The 17,060-nt window shown below is 41.7% G+C and overlaps 1 protein-coding gene across 1 annotated transcript; it reads right to left on the bottom strand.

Annotated features, from left to right (window-relative positions):
* Positions 1 to 6,986: 6,986 nt before the first annotated feature.
* Positions 6,987 to 15,471, bottom strand: shha (sonic hedgehog signaling molecule a). The gene is made up of 3 exons (XM_035760449.2): positions 14,765 to 15,471; positions 10,553 to 10,814; positions 6,987 to 8,617 (listed from the first exon to the last, which is right to left on the bottom strand). Exons 1-3 carry the CDS (start codon positions 15,071 to 15,073, stop codon positions 7,923 to 7,925), a joined length of 1,266 nt encoding a protein of 421 aa, XP_035616342.1. The 5' UTR covers positions 15,074 to 15,471; the 3' UTR covers positions 6,987 to 7,922.
* Between the last annotated feature and the right edge of the window lie 1,589 nt (positions 15,472 to 17,060).

A 17,060-nucleotide genomic window follows, 5' to 3' on the forward strand; every position in this document is an offset into this window, starting at 1 on the left:
TTTAAAATGTTTCACCTTTATTTAACCAGGTGAAATATCGCAGTGCGATTGACGCCTAGTATGATGCGCTAACTATAGGTAGCTCAAGTCATTCTTACGATAATAAAAGTATGCCTATGTACAGTTGAAGTCAGAAGTTTACATACACCTTAGCCAAATACATTTAAACTCAGTTTTTCCCTAGTAAAAATTCCCTGTCTTTGGTCAGTTAGGATCACCACTTTATTTTAAGAATGTGAAATGTCAGAATAATAGTAGAGAATTATTTCGTCTTTTATTTCTTTCATCACATTCCGAGTGGGTCAGAAGTTTACATTCACTCAATTAGTATTTGGTAGAATTGCCTTTTAAATTGTTTAACTTGGGTCAAGTGTTTCGGGTAGCCTTCCACAAGCTTCCCACAATAAGTTGGGTGAATTTTGGCCTGTTCCTCCTGACAGAGCTTGTGTAACTGAGTCAGGATTGCTCGCACACACTTTTTCAGTTCTGCCCACACATTTCCTATAGGATTGAGGTCAGGGCTTTGTGATGGACACTCCAATACCTTGACTCTGTTGTCCTAAATCAATTTGCCACAACTTTGGAAGTATGCTTGGGGTCATTGTCCATATGGAAGACCCATTTGCGACCAAGCTTTAACTCCCTGACTGATGTCTTGAGATGTTGCTTCAATATATACACAATTGTCCTTCCTCATGATGCTATCTATTTTGTGAAGTGCACCAGTCCCTCCTGCAGCAAAGCACCTCACATCATGATGCTGCCACCCCCGTGCATCATGGTTGACTTGTTGTTTTTCGGCTTGCAAGCATCCCCCTTTTTCCTCCAAACATAACTATGGTCATTATGGCCAAACCGTTGTATTTTTATTTCATCAGACCAGAGGACATTTCTCCAAAATGTATGATCTTTGTCCCCATGTGCAGTTGCAAACCGTAGTCTGGCTTTTTTATGGTGTTTTTTGGAGCAGTGGTTTCTTCCTTGCTGAGTGGCCTTTCAGGTTATGTCGATATAGGACTCGTTTTTACTGTGGATATAGACACCTTTGTACCAGTTTCCTCCAGCATCTTCACAAGGTCTTTTGCTGTTTTGGGATTGATTTGCACTTTTTGCACCAAAGTACGTTTATCTCTAAGAGACAGAACGCGTCTCCTTCCTGAGCGGTATGACTGCTGCGTGGTCCCGTGGTGTTTATACTTGCATACTATTGTTTGTACAGATGAACGTGGTACCTTCAGGTGTTTGGAAATTGCTCCCAGTGATGAACCAGACTTGTGGAGGTCTACAAAAAAAAAAGTCCTGAGGTCTTGTCTGATTTCTTTTGATTTTCACATGATGTCAATCAAAGAGGCACTGAGTTTGAAGGTCAGCCTTGACATACATCCACAGGTACTCCTCCAAATGACTCAAATGATGTAATTTAGTCCATCAGAAGCTTCTAAAGCCATGACATCATTTTCTGGAATTTTCCAAGCTGTTTCAAGGCACAGTCAACTTAGTGTATGTACATTTCTGACCCACTGGAATTGTGATACAGTGAATTATAAGTGAAATAATCTGTCTAAACAATTGTTGGAAAAATGACTTGTCATGTATAAAGTAGTTGTCCTAACCGACTTGCAAAAACTAGTTTGTTAACAAGAAATTTGTGGAGTGGTTGAAAAACGGGTTTTAATGACTCCAACCTAAGTGTATGCAATACATCCAACGTTTACACAAAATAAATTATGCAAACTTCCATTTTCAACGTGACCCCCCTAAGAAACCAAGTTGTGTTTTCTAAAAATGCCAGATGACTGCTCATGTTTGTAAATGTCCCCGATTGTTGAAATGGTTGTTCAAACTGCAGCAGTCAAACATGAGGCCCCCACAGGGATTATCGAGAGCTTTATTTACCTGCTCTGCGGAATGCTTTCTCTCAGCCGCTTTTGTATCTGCCAGAGACCCAAGGTCAACGCTCTGGAGGAGACGTGCCGCTTTGTCTCTCCCGAGTTTCCACCTCACAATATCAACAACAATACACAATGTAGGTGACTCTGGAGAAGGAAGTGGAATTCCTAGTCGTGTTGCAACAGTGTTCAGACTAGAGAAACCTTGCAGTGGCCCTACCTCTTTTTGAGACTTGGGGGGGGGGCATTTACTCTGTACTTCTAGTCTTCCTTTGCTCTTACACTCTGCTCAGTGTAAGATGTAGAGAGCTACTCAGTAGTACAGCATTAAACATTGACCAACCATACCTTGGCTCTGTAGACCTTTTTATCACAGTTCATTCATGTAATGGGTTAATAATCCTACCACAATTTATTCAAGAGAGTGAAGCCTAAGTCTTAGTATTTGTGATCGGTCGGCCTCTGAAAGTCATCATTCCTTGTTTACCTTTCGAACAACACTTTATATGAAGGGGTATACATAAAACCGTTGAATGTTGCAGTATCATTCATAACACGTGAATTCAACATCAAAAAGAGTATCCAAAATGAAAGTCCAACTCGATTCATCCATTTTACAGCTGAAATGTGTGTTCTTAGTGTCACAGTACCCAACCTTCAGAGAAACTATTCACGCAGCATGTTGGGAGAAGCACAAGGTCAGCCTTAAGGTGGTCACACCAGATACTGACTGGTTTTCTGATCCACGCCCCTTCCTTTAAAAAATGTTTTTTTACGGTATCTGTGACTATATTCCCAGTCATGTGACATCCATAGATTAGGGCCTAATTCATTTATTTCAATTGACTGATTTCCTTATATGAACTGTAAGTCACCAAAATCTTTGACATGTTTGTATGTTAATTTTTTTGTTTTGTGAATTTAAAAGATACACACCCAGTGCTGGTGCCCTCCCCTACAGCCATTGTGGCCTTTAGCAATTCATTTAACCCTCAAAACTGTTACAAGGGTAATGCCCATTTGCCTCACGCAGCGCGACACATTTCCTTCGCATAGAGTTGATCAGGCTGTTGATTGTGGCCTGTGGAGTTTGTCCCACTCCTCTTCAGCGAAGTTGCTGGATATTAACGGGAACTAGAACACGCTGTCGTACACGCAGATACAGAGCATCCCAAACATACTCAATGGTGACAAGCATGGTGAGTATGCAGGCCATGAAAGAACTTGGACATTTTCAGCTTCCAGGAATTGTGAACAGATCCTTGTGACATGGGGCCGTTCATTATCAGGGCTGAAACATGAGGTGTTGGCGGCGGATGAATGGCACGATAATAGGCGTCAGGATCTCGTCACAATATCTTTGTGCATATCAATTGCCATCAATAAAATACAAGTGTGTTCGTTGTCCGTAGCTTATGCATGCAGATGAGCTTCCCTGAGATGGTTTCTGACAGTTTTTGCTGAAGTTCTTCAGTTGTGCAAACCCACAGTTTCATCAGCTGTCCGGGTGGCTGGTCTCAGACGATCCCGTAGGTGAAGAAGCCGGATGTGGCGGTCCTGGGCTGGCGTGGGTACACATGGTCTGCTGTTGTGAGGCCAGTTGGACATACTCCATACGTTGGAGGTGGCTTATGGTAGAGAAATGGTCAATCAATTCTCTGGCAACTTCTTGTGGACATTCCTGCAGTCAGTATGCCAATTACACGCTCCCTCAAAACTTGACATCTGTGGTGTTGTGTGACAAAACTGCACATTTTAGAGTGGTCTTTTATTGTCTCCAGCACAAGGTACACTTGTGTAATGATCATGCTGTTTAATCAGCATCTTGATATGCCATACCTGTCAGGTGGATGGATTATCTTGGCAAAGGAGAAATGCTCACTAACAGGGATGTGAACACATTTGTGCACAAAATCTGAGCTAAATAGCTTTTTGTGTGTATGACATTTTTTGAGATTCTTTCATTTCAGCTCATGAAACATTGGACCAACACTTTACATGTTGTGTTTATATTTTTGTTCAGTGTAAATATTTAAATATATAAGCCAGCTGTGCTTGATTGAGCATGCCTGGCCCAATGGAAGAGTCCCAAAAGTGAAAACCCCACCTGACCGTCTGGCACTTCAGGCAGGCTCATGGGAAAGCTCACAGTATTTGAAAGATTTTAAAGACTATTGAACTGGATGCCTGGATGCCACCTGAGCCATTGTTCGCCATTGAAATGTGGTGATAAGCAATCCTAACTGAGACCTGAAGACTTGTACTAGATCCACAAACTAATGCTTAGCCCTAGACTTTACCTGACATTGTGGTGAGCAGAAGACCCAGGCTTTAACCCACCCAGCCAGTAACACCAATAACCATTTGGCTTACTCCCACCAGATTCTTCTACTAACATAACTTTTTGTATTAGAATAAAAACTGAGTTTTATTTTGAAGACCACTTATGAATGAATACATGTGTTATGAATGTTGTATGAATGCTACTGCAACATACATAAAGGTGTTATAAATGCCTTAAGCATACCCCCTTCATGTAAAGTGTTAACTACCTTTTACCTGGGGTGTGTATTTGATGAATACAGTCCATTCGGAAAGTATTCAGACCCCTTGACTTTTTCCACATTTTGTTATGTTACAGCCTTATTCTAAAATGGATTACATTTAGTGCTGGGCCATTCAAAGACTGAAGCCACTCCTGCGTTGTCTTGTCTGTGTGCTTAGGATCGTTGTCTTGTTGGAAGGGGAACCTTTGCCCCAGTCTGAGGTACTGAGAGCTCTGGAGCAGGTTTTCATCAAGGATCTTGCTCTACTTTGCACCGTTCCATCTTTCCCTCCATACTGACCAGTCTCCCAGTCCCTGCCGCTTAAAATATCACCACAGCATGATGCTGCCACCACCATGTTTCACCGTAGGGATGGTGCCAGTTTTTCTTTAGGCGTGACACTTGGTATTCAGGCCAAGGAGTTCAATCTTGGTTTCATCAGATCAGAGAGTCTTGTTTTTAATGGTCTGAGAGTCCTTTAGGTGCCTTTTGGCAAACTCCAAGTGGGCTGTCATGTTCCTTTTACTGAGGAGTGGCTTACATCTGGTTACTCTACCATAAAGGCCTGATTGGTGGAGTGCTGCAGAGATGATTGTCCTTCTGGAAGGTTCTCCCATCTCCACAGAGTAACTCTGGAGCACTGTCAGAGCGACCATCCCTGACCAAGGCCAGTCTCCCCCGATTGCTCAGTTTGGCCAGGCAGCCAGCTCTAGGAAGAGTCTTGGTGTTTTCAAACTTCTTCCATTTAAGAATGATGGAGGCCATTGTGTTCTTGGGGACCTTCTATGCTGCAGAAATGTTTTGCTACTCTTCCCAAGAGCTGTGCCTCAACACAATCCTGTCTCGGAGCTTTACAGACAATTCCTTCGTCCTCATGGCTTGGTTGTTGCTCTGACATGCATTGTCAATTGTGGGACCTTATATAGACAGGTGTATGCCTTTCCAAATTACGTCCAATCATTTGAATTTACCACAGGTGGACTCCAATCAAGTTGTGGAAACATCTCAAGGATAATAAATAGAAACAGGATGCACCTGAGCTCAATGTTTTCGATTCTCATAGCAAAGGGTCTGAACACGTATGTAAATAAGGTATTTCTGTTTTTAATTTTTAATACATTTTCTGAAATAAAAATAACCGTTTTTGCTTTGTCATTATGGGGTATTGTGTGTAGATTGATGAGTGGAAAAAATATATATTTAATCAATTTTAGAACAAGGCTGTAATGTAAAAAAATGTGGGAAAAGTCAAAAGGTCTGAATACTTTCCGAATGCACTGTATGTCAAATAAATGTAATATTTTATGTGTCCAATACCATTGCATCACTTTCCCAGCTAGAGCATTTTACAGAACAAGACCAAACATTTAGTATCAGCAATCTCATCAAAAGTATAGTCTTCTGGGACATCCTACCAATTCACCAAAAGTTGTGTCCCCATTATTGCTGCTGGTCCATTTTGGCTAGTCACTTCTTAATTGGAAGATTAAAGAATGTTCAGACAATTGCACCCTAGATAGAACCTAAATCATGGGTGTTGATGCTTTTGTCTTGCTCTGTCGCCTGAGTAAGGAAACATGTTAAGTGCCTCAACCACATGGTGTCGCACTTCTACATGTTAACAGATTGACTTGATGCCGCCGTTTTCACTTTGTTGATTTAAAATCATACAGATTTGATGTGTGTCGATAATCGAATGGGTCATGATGACCAGAACACAGACGTTCAATGGATTTAGGCCGGCAAGTACCCTAGCGGGTAAGAGCGCTGGGACAATAACCGAAAGGTTTATGGTACGAATCCCCGTGTCGATCAGGTGAAAACTGTCGATGTGCCCTTGGGGCACGCAAGGCACATCACTCTGGTAAATGGCATCTGCTGAATTACTCAAATGTAAATATAAGCTTAATCATTTGCCATCTTATCTTTCAGTTGTATGACCATAATGTGTGAAGTAAATACAGACCGTACTCCATGCGTTGGTGGGCATGCATCCACAAGGACTTGGAATACTGCGCCATTGTTTTAGCGCAACAGTCGCTGTTCCTTGAATGGACAGGCATTTGTGTATTAGGCATTTGTGTATTATGTGGCAGTGAACTCTTCATTGAGCAAATATTTGATTTAACTACGTTTCCTGTAAATGGAATTGCTCACAGAGTCTCCAAGCAGGTTTAGGGCTAACAAACACGGTTCTGTCTCTAAGTTTTTCAGAAGTTATTTGCGAAAGACTAACCTCGTTAAATTTGACGTAGGGTCTCTACATTTCACAAGCAGACATTAGGCAGTTCAAAGCAGAGCGGAATTCCTGCAATTTTATCTCGATATGTTAAACTTCACATTTAATTTATTCATAGCTAAACACCAAACTTTTGAGTAAAAACGCGCTTAACTCGCATTTTAGACACATGCATTGGTGTCAAAAGGAGACTTGCGCCAAAAAGTTATACAATTGAAGCAACAGTTCGAATTTTAATTTTGGTAGTCTATGTTCCCCTATGGACCCAGAATGTCAATTTCCAAGAGATATTAGAAAAAGACATGTAACAACTGCAGGTTTGAATATTTTCTTTATATCATTTTGTAATAAACATATAAATAATAAACTCTAGACATTTTTGACACATCGCCCTGTTATGAAAGTTAACTGGAACGCTATAAACTATCCAAACTGTGCATATGCCGCATGTAATTTCTATAAAACTATTTCCCTATTACAAAATATGAAAGGAAAAATACATTTTAGTAAATTTACAGGAGTTACTTATTCATTTATTCAACGAAACGTTTTTTTTTTCTATAGGCTACTACTTATACTGTTACTGAATTGTCAGAATGTGCATTTCACATTTTCTCAAAGAAATACAACAAAAGCAGAGGAAATATACATGAGGCAGAATATCTGTCCCACTCTGACAACTTAAACGAAACGTTTCCAACATAATAGAATTCTTAATAAACAAAACAGTACAAGATTTCCAAGTCGTTTCCCAACTATTTAAATTAAAATATATTCTCGTATCTTACACTATTTCAAATAACGAAATGTGATTCGGTAACGATCTGTCAAAATCTAATTTACAATTCTGTGTATAAAAATATAATTTATGGACCCCCACGAAGTTTGTTTATCCCCAAAATATAACAGTCAGTTGCACATGATATGCACAGAACATTGCAACCTGTCAAGACGTTTGCTGCTTTTTACATGGTCTTCTTTTTCTTTGCGGTTTACTTGAGATATACAAAAATAGATTCTGCACAATTTGCTGGTCACACAGTTTTAGAATCCATCCGTGTGATACCAGTTAGTTCACATGAGAATAAATTATTCAAATAAAACTTTTAAGGCTCCATTCATTCTTTGAAAGGGACACATGTAAAAGTCACTGAAATAAATATCCCAACTCCGCTGGGGCCTGTCTTTTTTATTCTACTATTGTTTATTGTTCTACATTAGTCTCATTTTGATTTTCCATATGAGGTTTCAACTTGAGTTTATTGACATCCCCAGTGGGTGAAGCGCGTGGCTATCCAAGAGCCACGTTCCTAATTGATATAGAATCTTGGAGTACCAGTGCACTCCGTCCTCGTGTAAGGTGGCGTTGGGCATGGAGTAGTCTTTCGGGGATAGCAACGAGGACAGCCAGTAGCTCATTCTGACAGGTGCAAACGCCAGGTGCGCTAGATTGTGGTCTTCAATTACCGCGTAACATGACGCAAGCACCTGATCTACCACGATGGTTCCTTGAACCGTCACAGGCGCAAATGACCCCTCGTGCTCCTCCGTGTAAATCCGTTCCACGGTGACCGACTTCAGTTGGTTATGCAAATCATCAAAGACGACCACCTTTTGTCCAGGTTTGACTTTGCTCGCAAATACTGCTGACATGCTGTGGAGATCATCCGTTGAGTTGTTGACCACAAAGAGCATATGTGCAGCAGTAAGGATGATTTTCTGGGCTGGTTCTTTAGTCTCTAGCACATAAAACACTCTTCTGGTTGCAGAGTCCTGGTCCACGAACATGATGAAGTCGCTATATGCGAGGTTCCCATCACTGTTGGCTGCCAGCACTTTGTCGCCAACTCTGAGGTCTTTCACTGCCTTCCTGCTTCCACCTTTGAGAGTTACCGAAGCGGTGCCTGGGAAACAGCCTCCTGATTTGGCAGCAACTGAGTTTTCTGTTGAAACAGAAGAGATTATATTAGTGATTGTGAATATATATCCATCAATTATTTGATTTACCCACGAGAGCAGGGCGAGCTGAGCTCAGCACTGTGGAACATGTATATAGCATGGGCCTGGCTATGAATGAACCACTGTCACATAAGCCTATTGTCTCTATCCATACTTTATAAAGGATAGAGGAATGAAAATTGTGATTTTAGGCGTATTTATCAATATCCTATATGTTACATTACTACCCCCCAGCCTATTGGCTGCTTCTTGTTGCATTAAATGAGAAAACCGAAAGCCCTGGGTCTGCTGACGTTAATTAAAAACCAATAAAGCTCGGACATTGTCATTCTAAATCAGCTTGTGGACCGAGCCATTCTTGGAAAAGAACACTTGCGCCTTTCCCAGCTTCTCTTCCCATATTTGCTCAGGTGCAGAAACCTCCATGTGACAATTCACACACATAGCCTAGTACTCTCAGAAAAAAAACATGAGCGCCGCAAAGACTATTTACCCAGTGGAGCCACTTTTCCAAGCCTCTCAAGATGCAGATTTGAATTTAAATGAGGGCCAAGACTCTAAATGCTTGCAGTCGACCAACATCAATGCCCCTTCTTTTTACCACCTCTCCCCCGCTTTGTTGTCAATCTTGATGGCAATAATTCGGGTCTTTGGAGAACTCTTTTACATTCCGATCTCCAGGATCACACTGTCAGTAAGCACACACATCCACAGAATAGAACCGACCCCGCTCTGAATTTCTGGATCTAATCTTATTTTAAGATTCCATGGCATGAAATAAGGTGACAATTGAAAACTAGATTTGCCCCAAACGAATTCAACATTCGTAAGTCTAAATCCCTTTGGTAAAAGTCACATGACCCCCAAATGACACAGAATATATGATGTCAAAACGAGTGTGTTGAATTTTAAATAGGTGTTCCATTAAATTCAAAACGCAAAGGTGCTCTTCGGGAAGAATAGGGCTAAGTCGATTTCCATATGTTTTTATTTTTTGGGAAACTCAAGAGATGACATTAACCCAAAAGATTTGCCTGAAGCACTTTGGTAAAATGTATATACATTTTGGATGGCCAACACAGATCCAAACATAGGGCCTAGAATTGATTGACTCGAATAGTCTTCTCTTGACGTGCAATGCTTTTGGAGTCAATAGCCTATCAGTTAGCTTACAGGGCACAACATGAAAGTATAGGTCATGGCATTTTATGAGTGTGGGAATAGATTTTGTGAAGTATAAGGTCCGTGGTTCCATCTAAGAGACGGTGTGGGGCAATACAAGATCATTAAAAAAAGGCCTGGTAGGGTCTGTGCATTAAACATGAACAGGAAATGACCCATACACAACACAACTACTATGAAGATGGAGTAGGCCTACTTATTTGAAATCTAAATAGGCCTATAATTCTAGAAGAAATATAACCGATAGGCCTCAAATGAAAGGACAAGAGATCACGGTATAACAACGTGAATAGCAAGAGGACACAGAACTCTGAAGGTTGGAGGAAGCATCAAATAATATCCTAGAAACGTTTTTATATATATATATATATTTTTTTTAAATAGAAACCTTGTTTATTTCTATCCAATAATCTATGTTGATTAATTGTCTAGCTGGAGTGGCATATTGGTTAAAAAACAAACAGTTTTATAATCAATAACTTTATTCGTTCATCGGTGAGGAATAGGCCTTTATACAACGTCCATGCAACTTCCTTTGTGGGTTTTGATGTAGGCTAATGTCAGTAAATGGAATTAAGACAAGTTAAATGTGCGAGTTTAAATCGGACATAATAATGTTTTGATGGGGAGGGCAGGGGGGAGGGAGGCTATATTCCCTGTCATTACCACCTTTTCCATTCACATTCGTTTTTAATGTCGGTGATGGTGACGAACGGCTTCTTAACTTGACACCCTACCTGCTTTGACAGAACAGTGGATGTGGGCCTTGGACTCGTAGTAGACCCAGTCGAATCCAGCCTCCACTGCAAGTCTGGACAGCGTGCCGTATTTGCTCTTGTCTCTATCGGAGGTCGTGATATCCACTGCCCTTCCCTCGTAGTGTAGGGACTCTTCGAAATGGTGCCCATCCTCGTCCCAGCCCTCGGTGACGCGGAGCTTGACCCCTGGCCACTGATTCATGACGGAGATAGCCAGGGAATTCAGCTTGTCTTTACATCTCTAGGGAAAGGAAAATGGACCAGTTGTCTATTAAGATATATCAAATTCACGAATCATGCTCACTAGATGCCAAAACCACCGTCCTATAGAGTTGCCATGTTCCTATATTTCAAGATCTTCAATGGTCTTTCCAAAGTACAAATCATTAAATAGTTAACATTTCATTATATCTGGTAAACCTGAATATCTCCAAGATTCCACCACACTAAACGTCAACTGAGATTCAATCAATAACGTCCATCGTGATGTTCGATGGAGTGATATAGCCTATGTGAGGGGATATACGTCTACTCACAATGTGAATGGTTTGTTTGAATTACCTAAGCTCGAATGTTCTGTGTGAAGAGCAGCGTCAGAGGGGCACATCTCAGATAGAGAAGCTTGTGATGAAAAATTGATAAGGCATTGCATTCGCTTCACTGGCCTAAAATATATAGATTTGGTCCTTGGACAGGTGCGACCGCTCAATGGCCTATGTGTACTCTCACTCCCACGATGATTTAAGATGTGATAGACTCAAATAAAACGAAATGCTGGAATGAATTACATATCTAAAACGCATTAGAATGGGAAAAATGTATCACTTAATGAAACCAAGAATCTTTAGTAGGCTAAAATGTGTGTTTTCTTGGAATATATCATTGATATTGAGGATCATCTTCAGAAATAACTGAGTTATAAAATAGTTTCCTGTAATCGGAATGTTGCACTTCCTAACCTAACCTTGTGAGATGTTTGGCCAACTCCAAGACAACCCTTCTCAACACTTAACAAATAGGGCCTATGGAAAATATAACATCACAAAAAGCGTACTTTCACCGCAACCAGAGGGAAAGTTGAATTATTCTTGTCGCCACAGTTCTTGGGACGTGACAGGACTACTCAACCGGAGGTTGACAGACACACACACACAGAGACACACACACACACACACAGAGAGACACACACACACACACAGAGAGACACACACACACACACACAGAGAGAGACACACACACACACACACACACAGAGAGACACACACACACACACACACACAGACACACACACAGAGACACACACACACACACACACACACACACACACACACACACACACACACACACACACACACACACACAGACACACACACAGAGAGACACACACACACACACACAGACACACAGACACACAGACACACACACACACAGAGACACACACACACAGTGAGACACACACACACAGACAGACACACACACACAGAGACACACACACACAGAAACACACACACAGACAGAGACACACACACAGACAGAGACACACACAGAGGCACACACACAATCCTTTTCCGTTTGTAGGCAACGATCCCCAAGACATGCTGGTCATAAGGTTAGTCTACCAGTGGTATATCAATTAGCCTAACCGGTCTTTCTTGCGAGAGGTCAAAAAACAACAACATTATACTCGCACTTGTAGCATGCAGTAGGCGAGAAAAATATTCTGAGTACGATAGCCGGAGTCAAGAGCCGTGAAGACTAAACTATTTATTAATTCATTGGGTCGTGTGCCGCAAATCAAGCCAAATTATGTTCAGCCACCGTGAAGCCCAGCAGGATCCCTCAGCGGCGCTTTGTGCTCAGACTAAAGTTGTTCAACAAGCCTAGCCCGCAGCCTGCCTCTTAATCTTCCCACAAATGAAATGGCTTATCAGTTACCTGTCAGTGCAAACAACCCACTGCTCCATCTCAATATCGCCTCGTTTGCGTGGCAATATTCCGTTCACATTAAGCTGTGCTTGCTACAGACGACCATGTGATGTTTTTATTTGCGACAGACTCTTCGGGGGCTGCGCGCTAAAATAAAATGTCTGTAAAGCGAGGACGTCATTAACTTTCCTCGAAACGAACTTGTCTTTGTAGTTGATGGGACTGCTTGGTTAACCCGCTCACTCAAAATGAGTTGGCGCAGCGCGGGGCATCACGCTTTTATAGTCATCACTTTAACTGGAGTTTTATTTACATTTAGGAAACCACAACAGACACACGTTTAATCTCAGTTGAAATGACAGTTTGATTAAACAACAGTGAGACTATTCCAGCAATCGATCGTCTATAATAGCCTATAACTTTCAGTGCGCCTGTGCACCCACAGAGCGTCCGCGCGGTCCCCACGACAGCCCACTGGATTGACCTTTACGCACAACAACCATCCAACATAGAAGATGGCAAACACGTTCTAGATGCTAACCATTAGCTCTTCATATTATTCAGATATTACGTTGGTTTATCTCTAACTCGTGCTGTTGTTGCAGGTGCGTCTATACAAGGCTACGAAGTGCGCCACTAAACAGCAAATAAATACTGAGCACGATATACTTAATACATGTTTTGTCTAAACTTTGTTTATGCTTCCTCTTCCCATTGACCAAAGGTCGTGCGTTCAAATGCTCCCGCCTATGTTAATGAGCCTCCTTTGCCTTGCCTGGTTGATGTAATGCAAACACGTCCTTTCTTTGAATTATAGTCTAGCACAAAACAGAAAGCAATGAGCTTATTTTGTCACTCACAATGAAACAATGGTTTTTTAATGGTTTTGCGCATTTGTTTATGCGGTCTTAACAGAATAAAATCCCAAATACATCATCCACTCTATTCAGATCGATAAAGAAGGCAGGTAAATGGAAATAAAAGCGCATGGTGTGTCCAAAAAGCAGAGTCCTCGGCACAATTCCCTGTTCAACCACAGCTTAAACGGGTAGTGGCCGAGGGCTACAGACAGAATATAAGGTTGAATCTCACTCTAGCCTCCATTTAAAGTGTGATAACGTATATATTGGAGGAAGGGAAGGGAGCGTTTAAGAGAGATGTTGAGACTGCACGCAGGGTGAATATTTAATCAGAGCTCGTGCCCATGTCGCTGTAGACGGTCCAGGGAGTCCGGCTCGCGCACCTCTATCACACTACTTCAGGCTCAGTCGCATTTGAAGGTGGCCGGACTGAAGTAATTCGGTTATTATTAAAATAGCAGCACAGCAAGTGCGGCATAAGCGTAATAAACACCCGATTTAGCCAAACAGTAGCTGGAAATCAAGTAACGTTATGGGCGCGAGACATGCTATCCAGACTGTGCATTTCTGACCCATATTTGTATGGACAATGCATGCAAGCTACCCACCCAGAATCGTATGAAGACATCACAGACTAGCATTCGGCTAACGGAAATCTGAATCACAGAAACTACAATGCTTATTTGCCACTTAGCCTTTCCAAAGCAAATGCATTACGCAAGGCGCAGTCGGTGCGCCTTTGCTATACTATATCATTGCACTAATTGGCCGCGTCCCACCCATTTATGAAGTGGTAACAGTGTTCAGAACATTCTCAAAGAAATGTCAGTCTTCATGCGCCGATAAACACTATACTGCGAAAGGGTGAATACCATTATGCAAGAATATATCTGAATGCGCCAACCATGCACAAACAACACCGCTGCTATAGTCATAGATGCCAGATCAGATGACTGAAATTAAGATTTAAGACAAGATGTAATCTAAATCTTTACGGTGCAATAGGTGAATATCCTATTGATATGTAGTAAGCTAATGCATAACACAGCCTGTGCGCGTCTGTACAAGACAAGGCCTTGATACAAATATAGATATGAGGAGAGAGAACCACATAAATATTTCAAATAAACTGCCACAATCATGAAGCCGGGTGTTTTACCGAAATGCCACTAGGCCTATGTCATGTCTCTGGTTTGATTATGAAAGCCTTACCCATGCAGGACCTAATCAAAAGTGCAACGCTCTGAGATCGAAACGGAACCTTCTCACACATCTGCTTTAAAAAGCACAGACCTGAGACCTAAATATGTCCTTATTTGTGCTGCGCAATCTTCATCCTTATGTGAAAGGTTGTGTTAGACAGTGTGCTAGAAGATGCACGGCATTAAACATGTATTCGTTTTACCTGAGTCATGAGCCTGTCCGCACCGGTGTTCTCTTCATCCTTGAAGATAATGTCAGTATTGTAATTGGGAGTCAGTTCTTTAAATCGCTCGGAGTTCCGTGTGATCTTCCCTTCATATCTGCCACTGGCCCCCAGGGTCTTCTCCGCGACGTTTGGGATGAACTGCTTGTACGCAAGAGGTGTCAGCTTCTTCGGATGTTTTCTCCTCCCGTAGCCCCTGCCCGGTCCACAACCCATCCCAGAGGACACCAAGGACAAGGAGATCAACCCGACCAGAACGATTCTTGTCAACAGCAGCATTTCGTCCATAAAATCTAAATTACTCGGAGCCTCTCAGTATGTTGTCAACCGGCGGCGGTTTCTATGTCTCTCCTGCCTCTCGCTCCGCTGCTTCCACAATGTCCTTGTCTCCTCTTCTTCTAGTTCGTCTGTAGGCTACCGGTGCCCCCCGATCACTACCGTGGCAGGTGCGGAAATGAACGCCTCTTTAAAATAATAACGGAACACATCGAAGGAAAGACGTTGCTGCGTGGGTAAAAAGTGAGAAAATTAGCCACGGAATCTCTGCGTAGTCGAGCTACAGCCGCTTGTGCGAGCAGACCGCTTTTACTGCTATGTATTATAGCACCGATCTATGGCAGGGAGGGACCTGATTGGTTCGCCCAGACAAACCCTTCTGATGTTATCCCACAAAGAGTAAAACAATCTTTAAAGATTTTTTTCCACCTGAATGGTGGGTTATAGGGGAGGGGCTATACTCCATGGGAAAACATCAATTACACTTTTTTTCTCTCTCCCTCTGTTCCTAAAACTAACCAATTGATGAAAACCCACCTAGTAGCCTATAGGCCTGTGTTGTTATGCTATTTGACTTAGTGTGGGTGATTCGAATGTTGTGTCTAGAATTATTAGATCAACTTTGGTACACGTTGACTCCCCACTTGCGGGAAATAGCTTGAAAATCCGTGCGCGCGCACGGGTGCGCATGTCTCTGACTGACTGGGTGTTCCTCCCTGTGTAAGAGTGAGTCTATGTTAGAGTGTCTGGGTGGAAAGACTGCCATGAATAAGCCAGAAGTTGTCAATAAGTTGTTCAATTGGTTAACCAACCAATAAATCTTTTTTAAAACAGCTATTACGAAATATAATGTAGGCTAAACTAATGTATGCACACATGTCCAACTATGCCGTTTGACTCGGGCACGAAACCCCTCATTTCAGTTTAAGCATTTTAGACCTGTTTTCAGTCAGAACAGAAAGTAGCAGGACACATTGCGTTTAAGTCTGCTATTGCATAGAAAGAGAACATCCTATGCTAAGTGAAAAACCTTGCGTTTACTTTCTTGCATAAAAATAAATAAAGCATATCAATGCGCATGACACTGGCATAGGCCGTGGAGCACACATATGCTATGTGGTTGCATGTCACGTTTCAGAGCCACCATCCACATTTTCTTCAGATAAAGCGTTGCATGGAAGCAGGCTTTTTTAAATGGACAAAATTGGCAAATTAGGTCTAACTCAAATTCAAATTTTATGTTAATGATACATGCGTAATGCGCGCTGTACACGAGCCTTTCCAAAATTCGACAAATGATAATTATTGAAACGACACTGCAATACCATGTGCAAACACAAATTATAAGAGTAGCCAACACTTTTCTGTTACTTTGTGTCACACCTTTTAATACAAATGTTGAATGACATTTTCTTTATTGTTACAATAGGCCTAGAAGTATGTTGTGTGGAAGCATATAAGCCTATATGTTCAGATGTTCAGCCTTGAAAATAAGGGAATACCTTCGCACTAAACATTTAAAAACACATTTTAAACTTCTAAACAACTTTTAATATTCAGTCTCTTTCCAAACTAATAATACCCAGGCCTATTATGGAATATAATTATGTTTAGGCCTATCTTAATAAATTCACCCCAAATGCACATCATCCCCAAAATATGGATAAAACCAGATCAGCACAAAAAGGTGTCCTGGTTTGAATGGTGTTTTTGGGGGAAGAGCCTTGGGGTGTTCTGAGGTTGTTATCCCAGGCCTCTCCTTCCTCCACATCCTGGGCCACTGGTTATTGGAAATGGCTTGTCAAGTGTACACAAACACGCTGCTGTCTGTTTGGGCCAGGGATCAGACCACAAAGCTTGTCCCCCAAAGTCCACTTCATTGACAGATTAAGCCATGGTAACCACTGTTTTCACTGGTCCATAGCAGCAGACGAGGTATGTGCGTTAATTGTCTTACTTTCTCTTGTCTTCACACGTTTGCAGGACCGCTCTCAAAGAT

Source organism: Oncorhynchus keta, chromosome 4, assembly GCF_023373465.1.
Source record: "Oncorhynchus keta strain PuntledgeMale-10-30-2019 chromosome 4, Oket_V2, whole genome shotgun sequence".
NCBI lineage: Eukaryota > Metazoa > Chordata > Actinopteri > Salmoniformes > Salmonidae > Oncorhynchus > Oncorhynchus keta.

Coding starts and splice junctions, on each gene's coding strand:
- shha (XM_035760449.2), bottom strand. CDS start 15,073: ATGGACGAAATGCTGCTGTTGACAAGAATCGTTCTGGTCGGGTTGATC. Junction 10,815..14,764: donor CGGACAGGCTCATGACTCAG/GTAAAACGAATA, acceptor TCCTTTCCCTAG/AGATGTAAAGACAAGCTGAA. Junction 8,618..10,552: donor CCACTGTTCTGTCAAAGCAG/GTAGGGTGTCAA, acceptor CTGTTTCAACAG/AAAACTCAGTTGCTGCCAAA.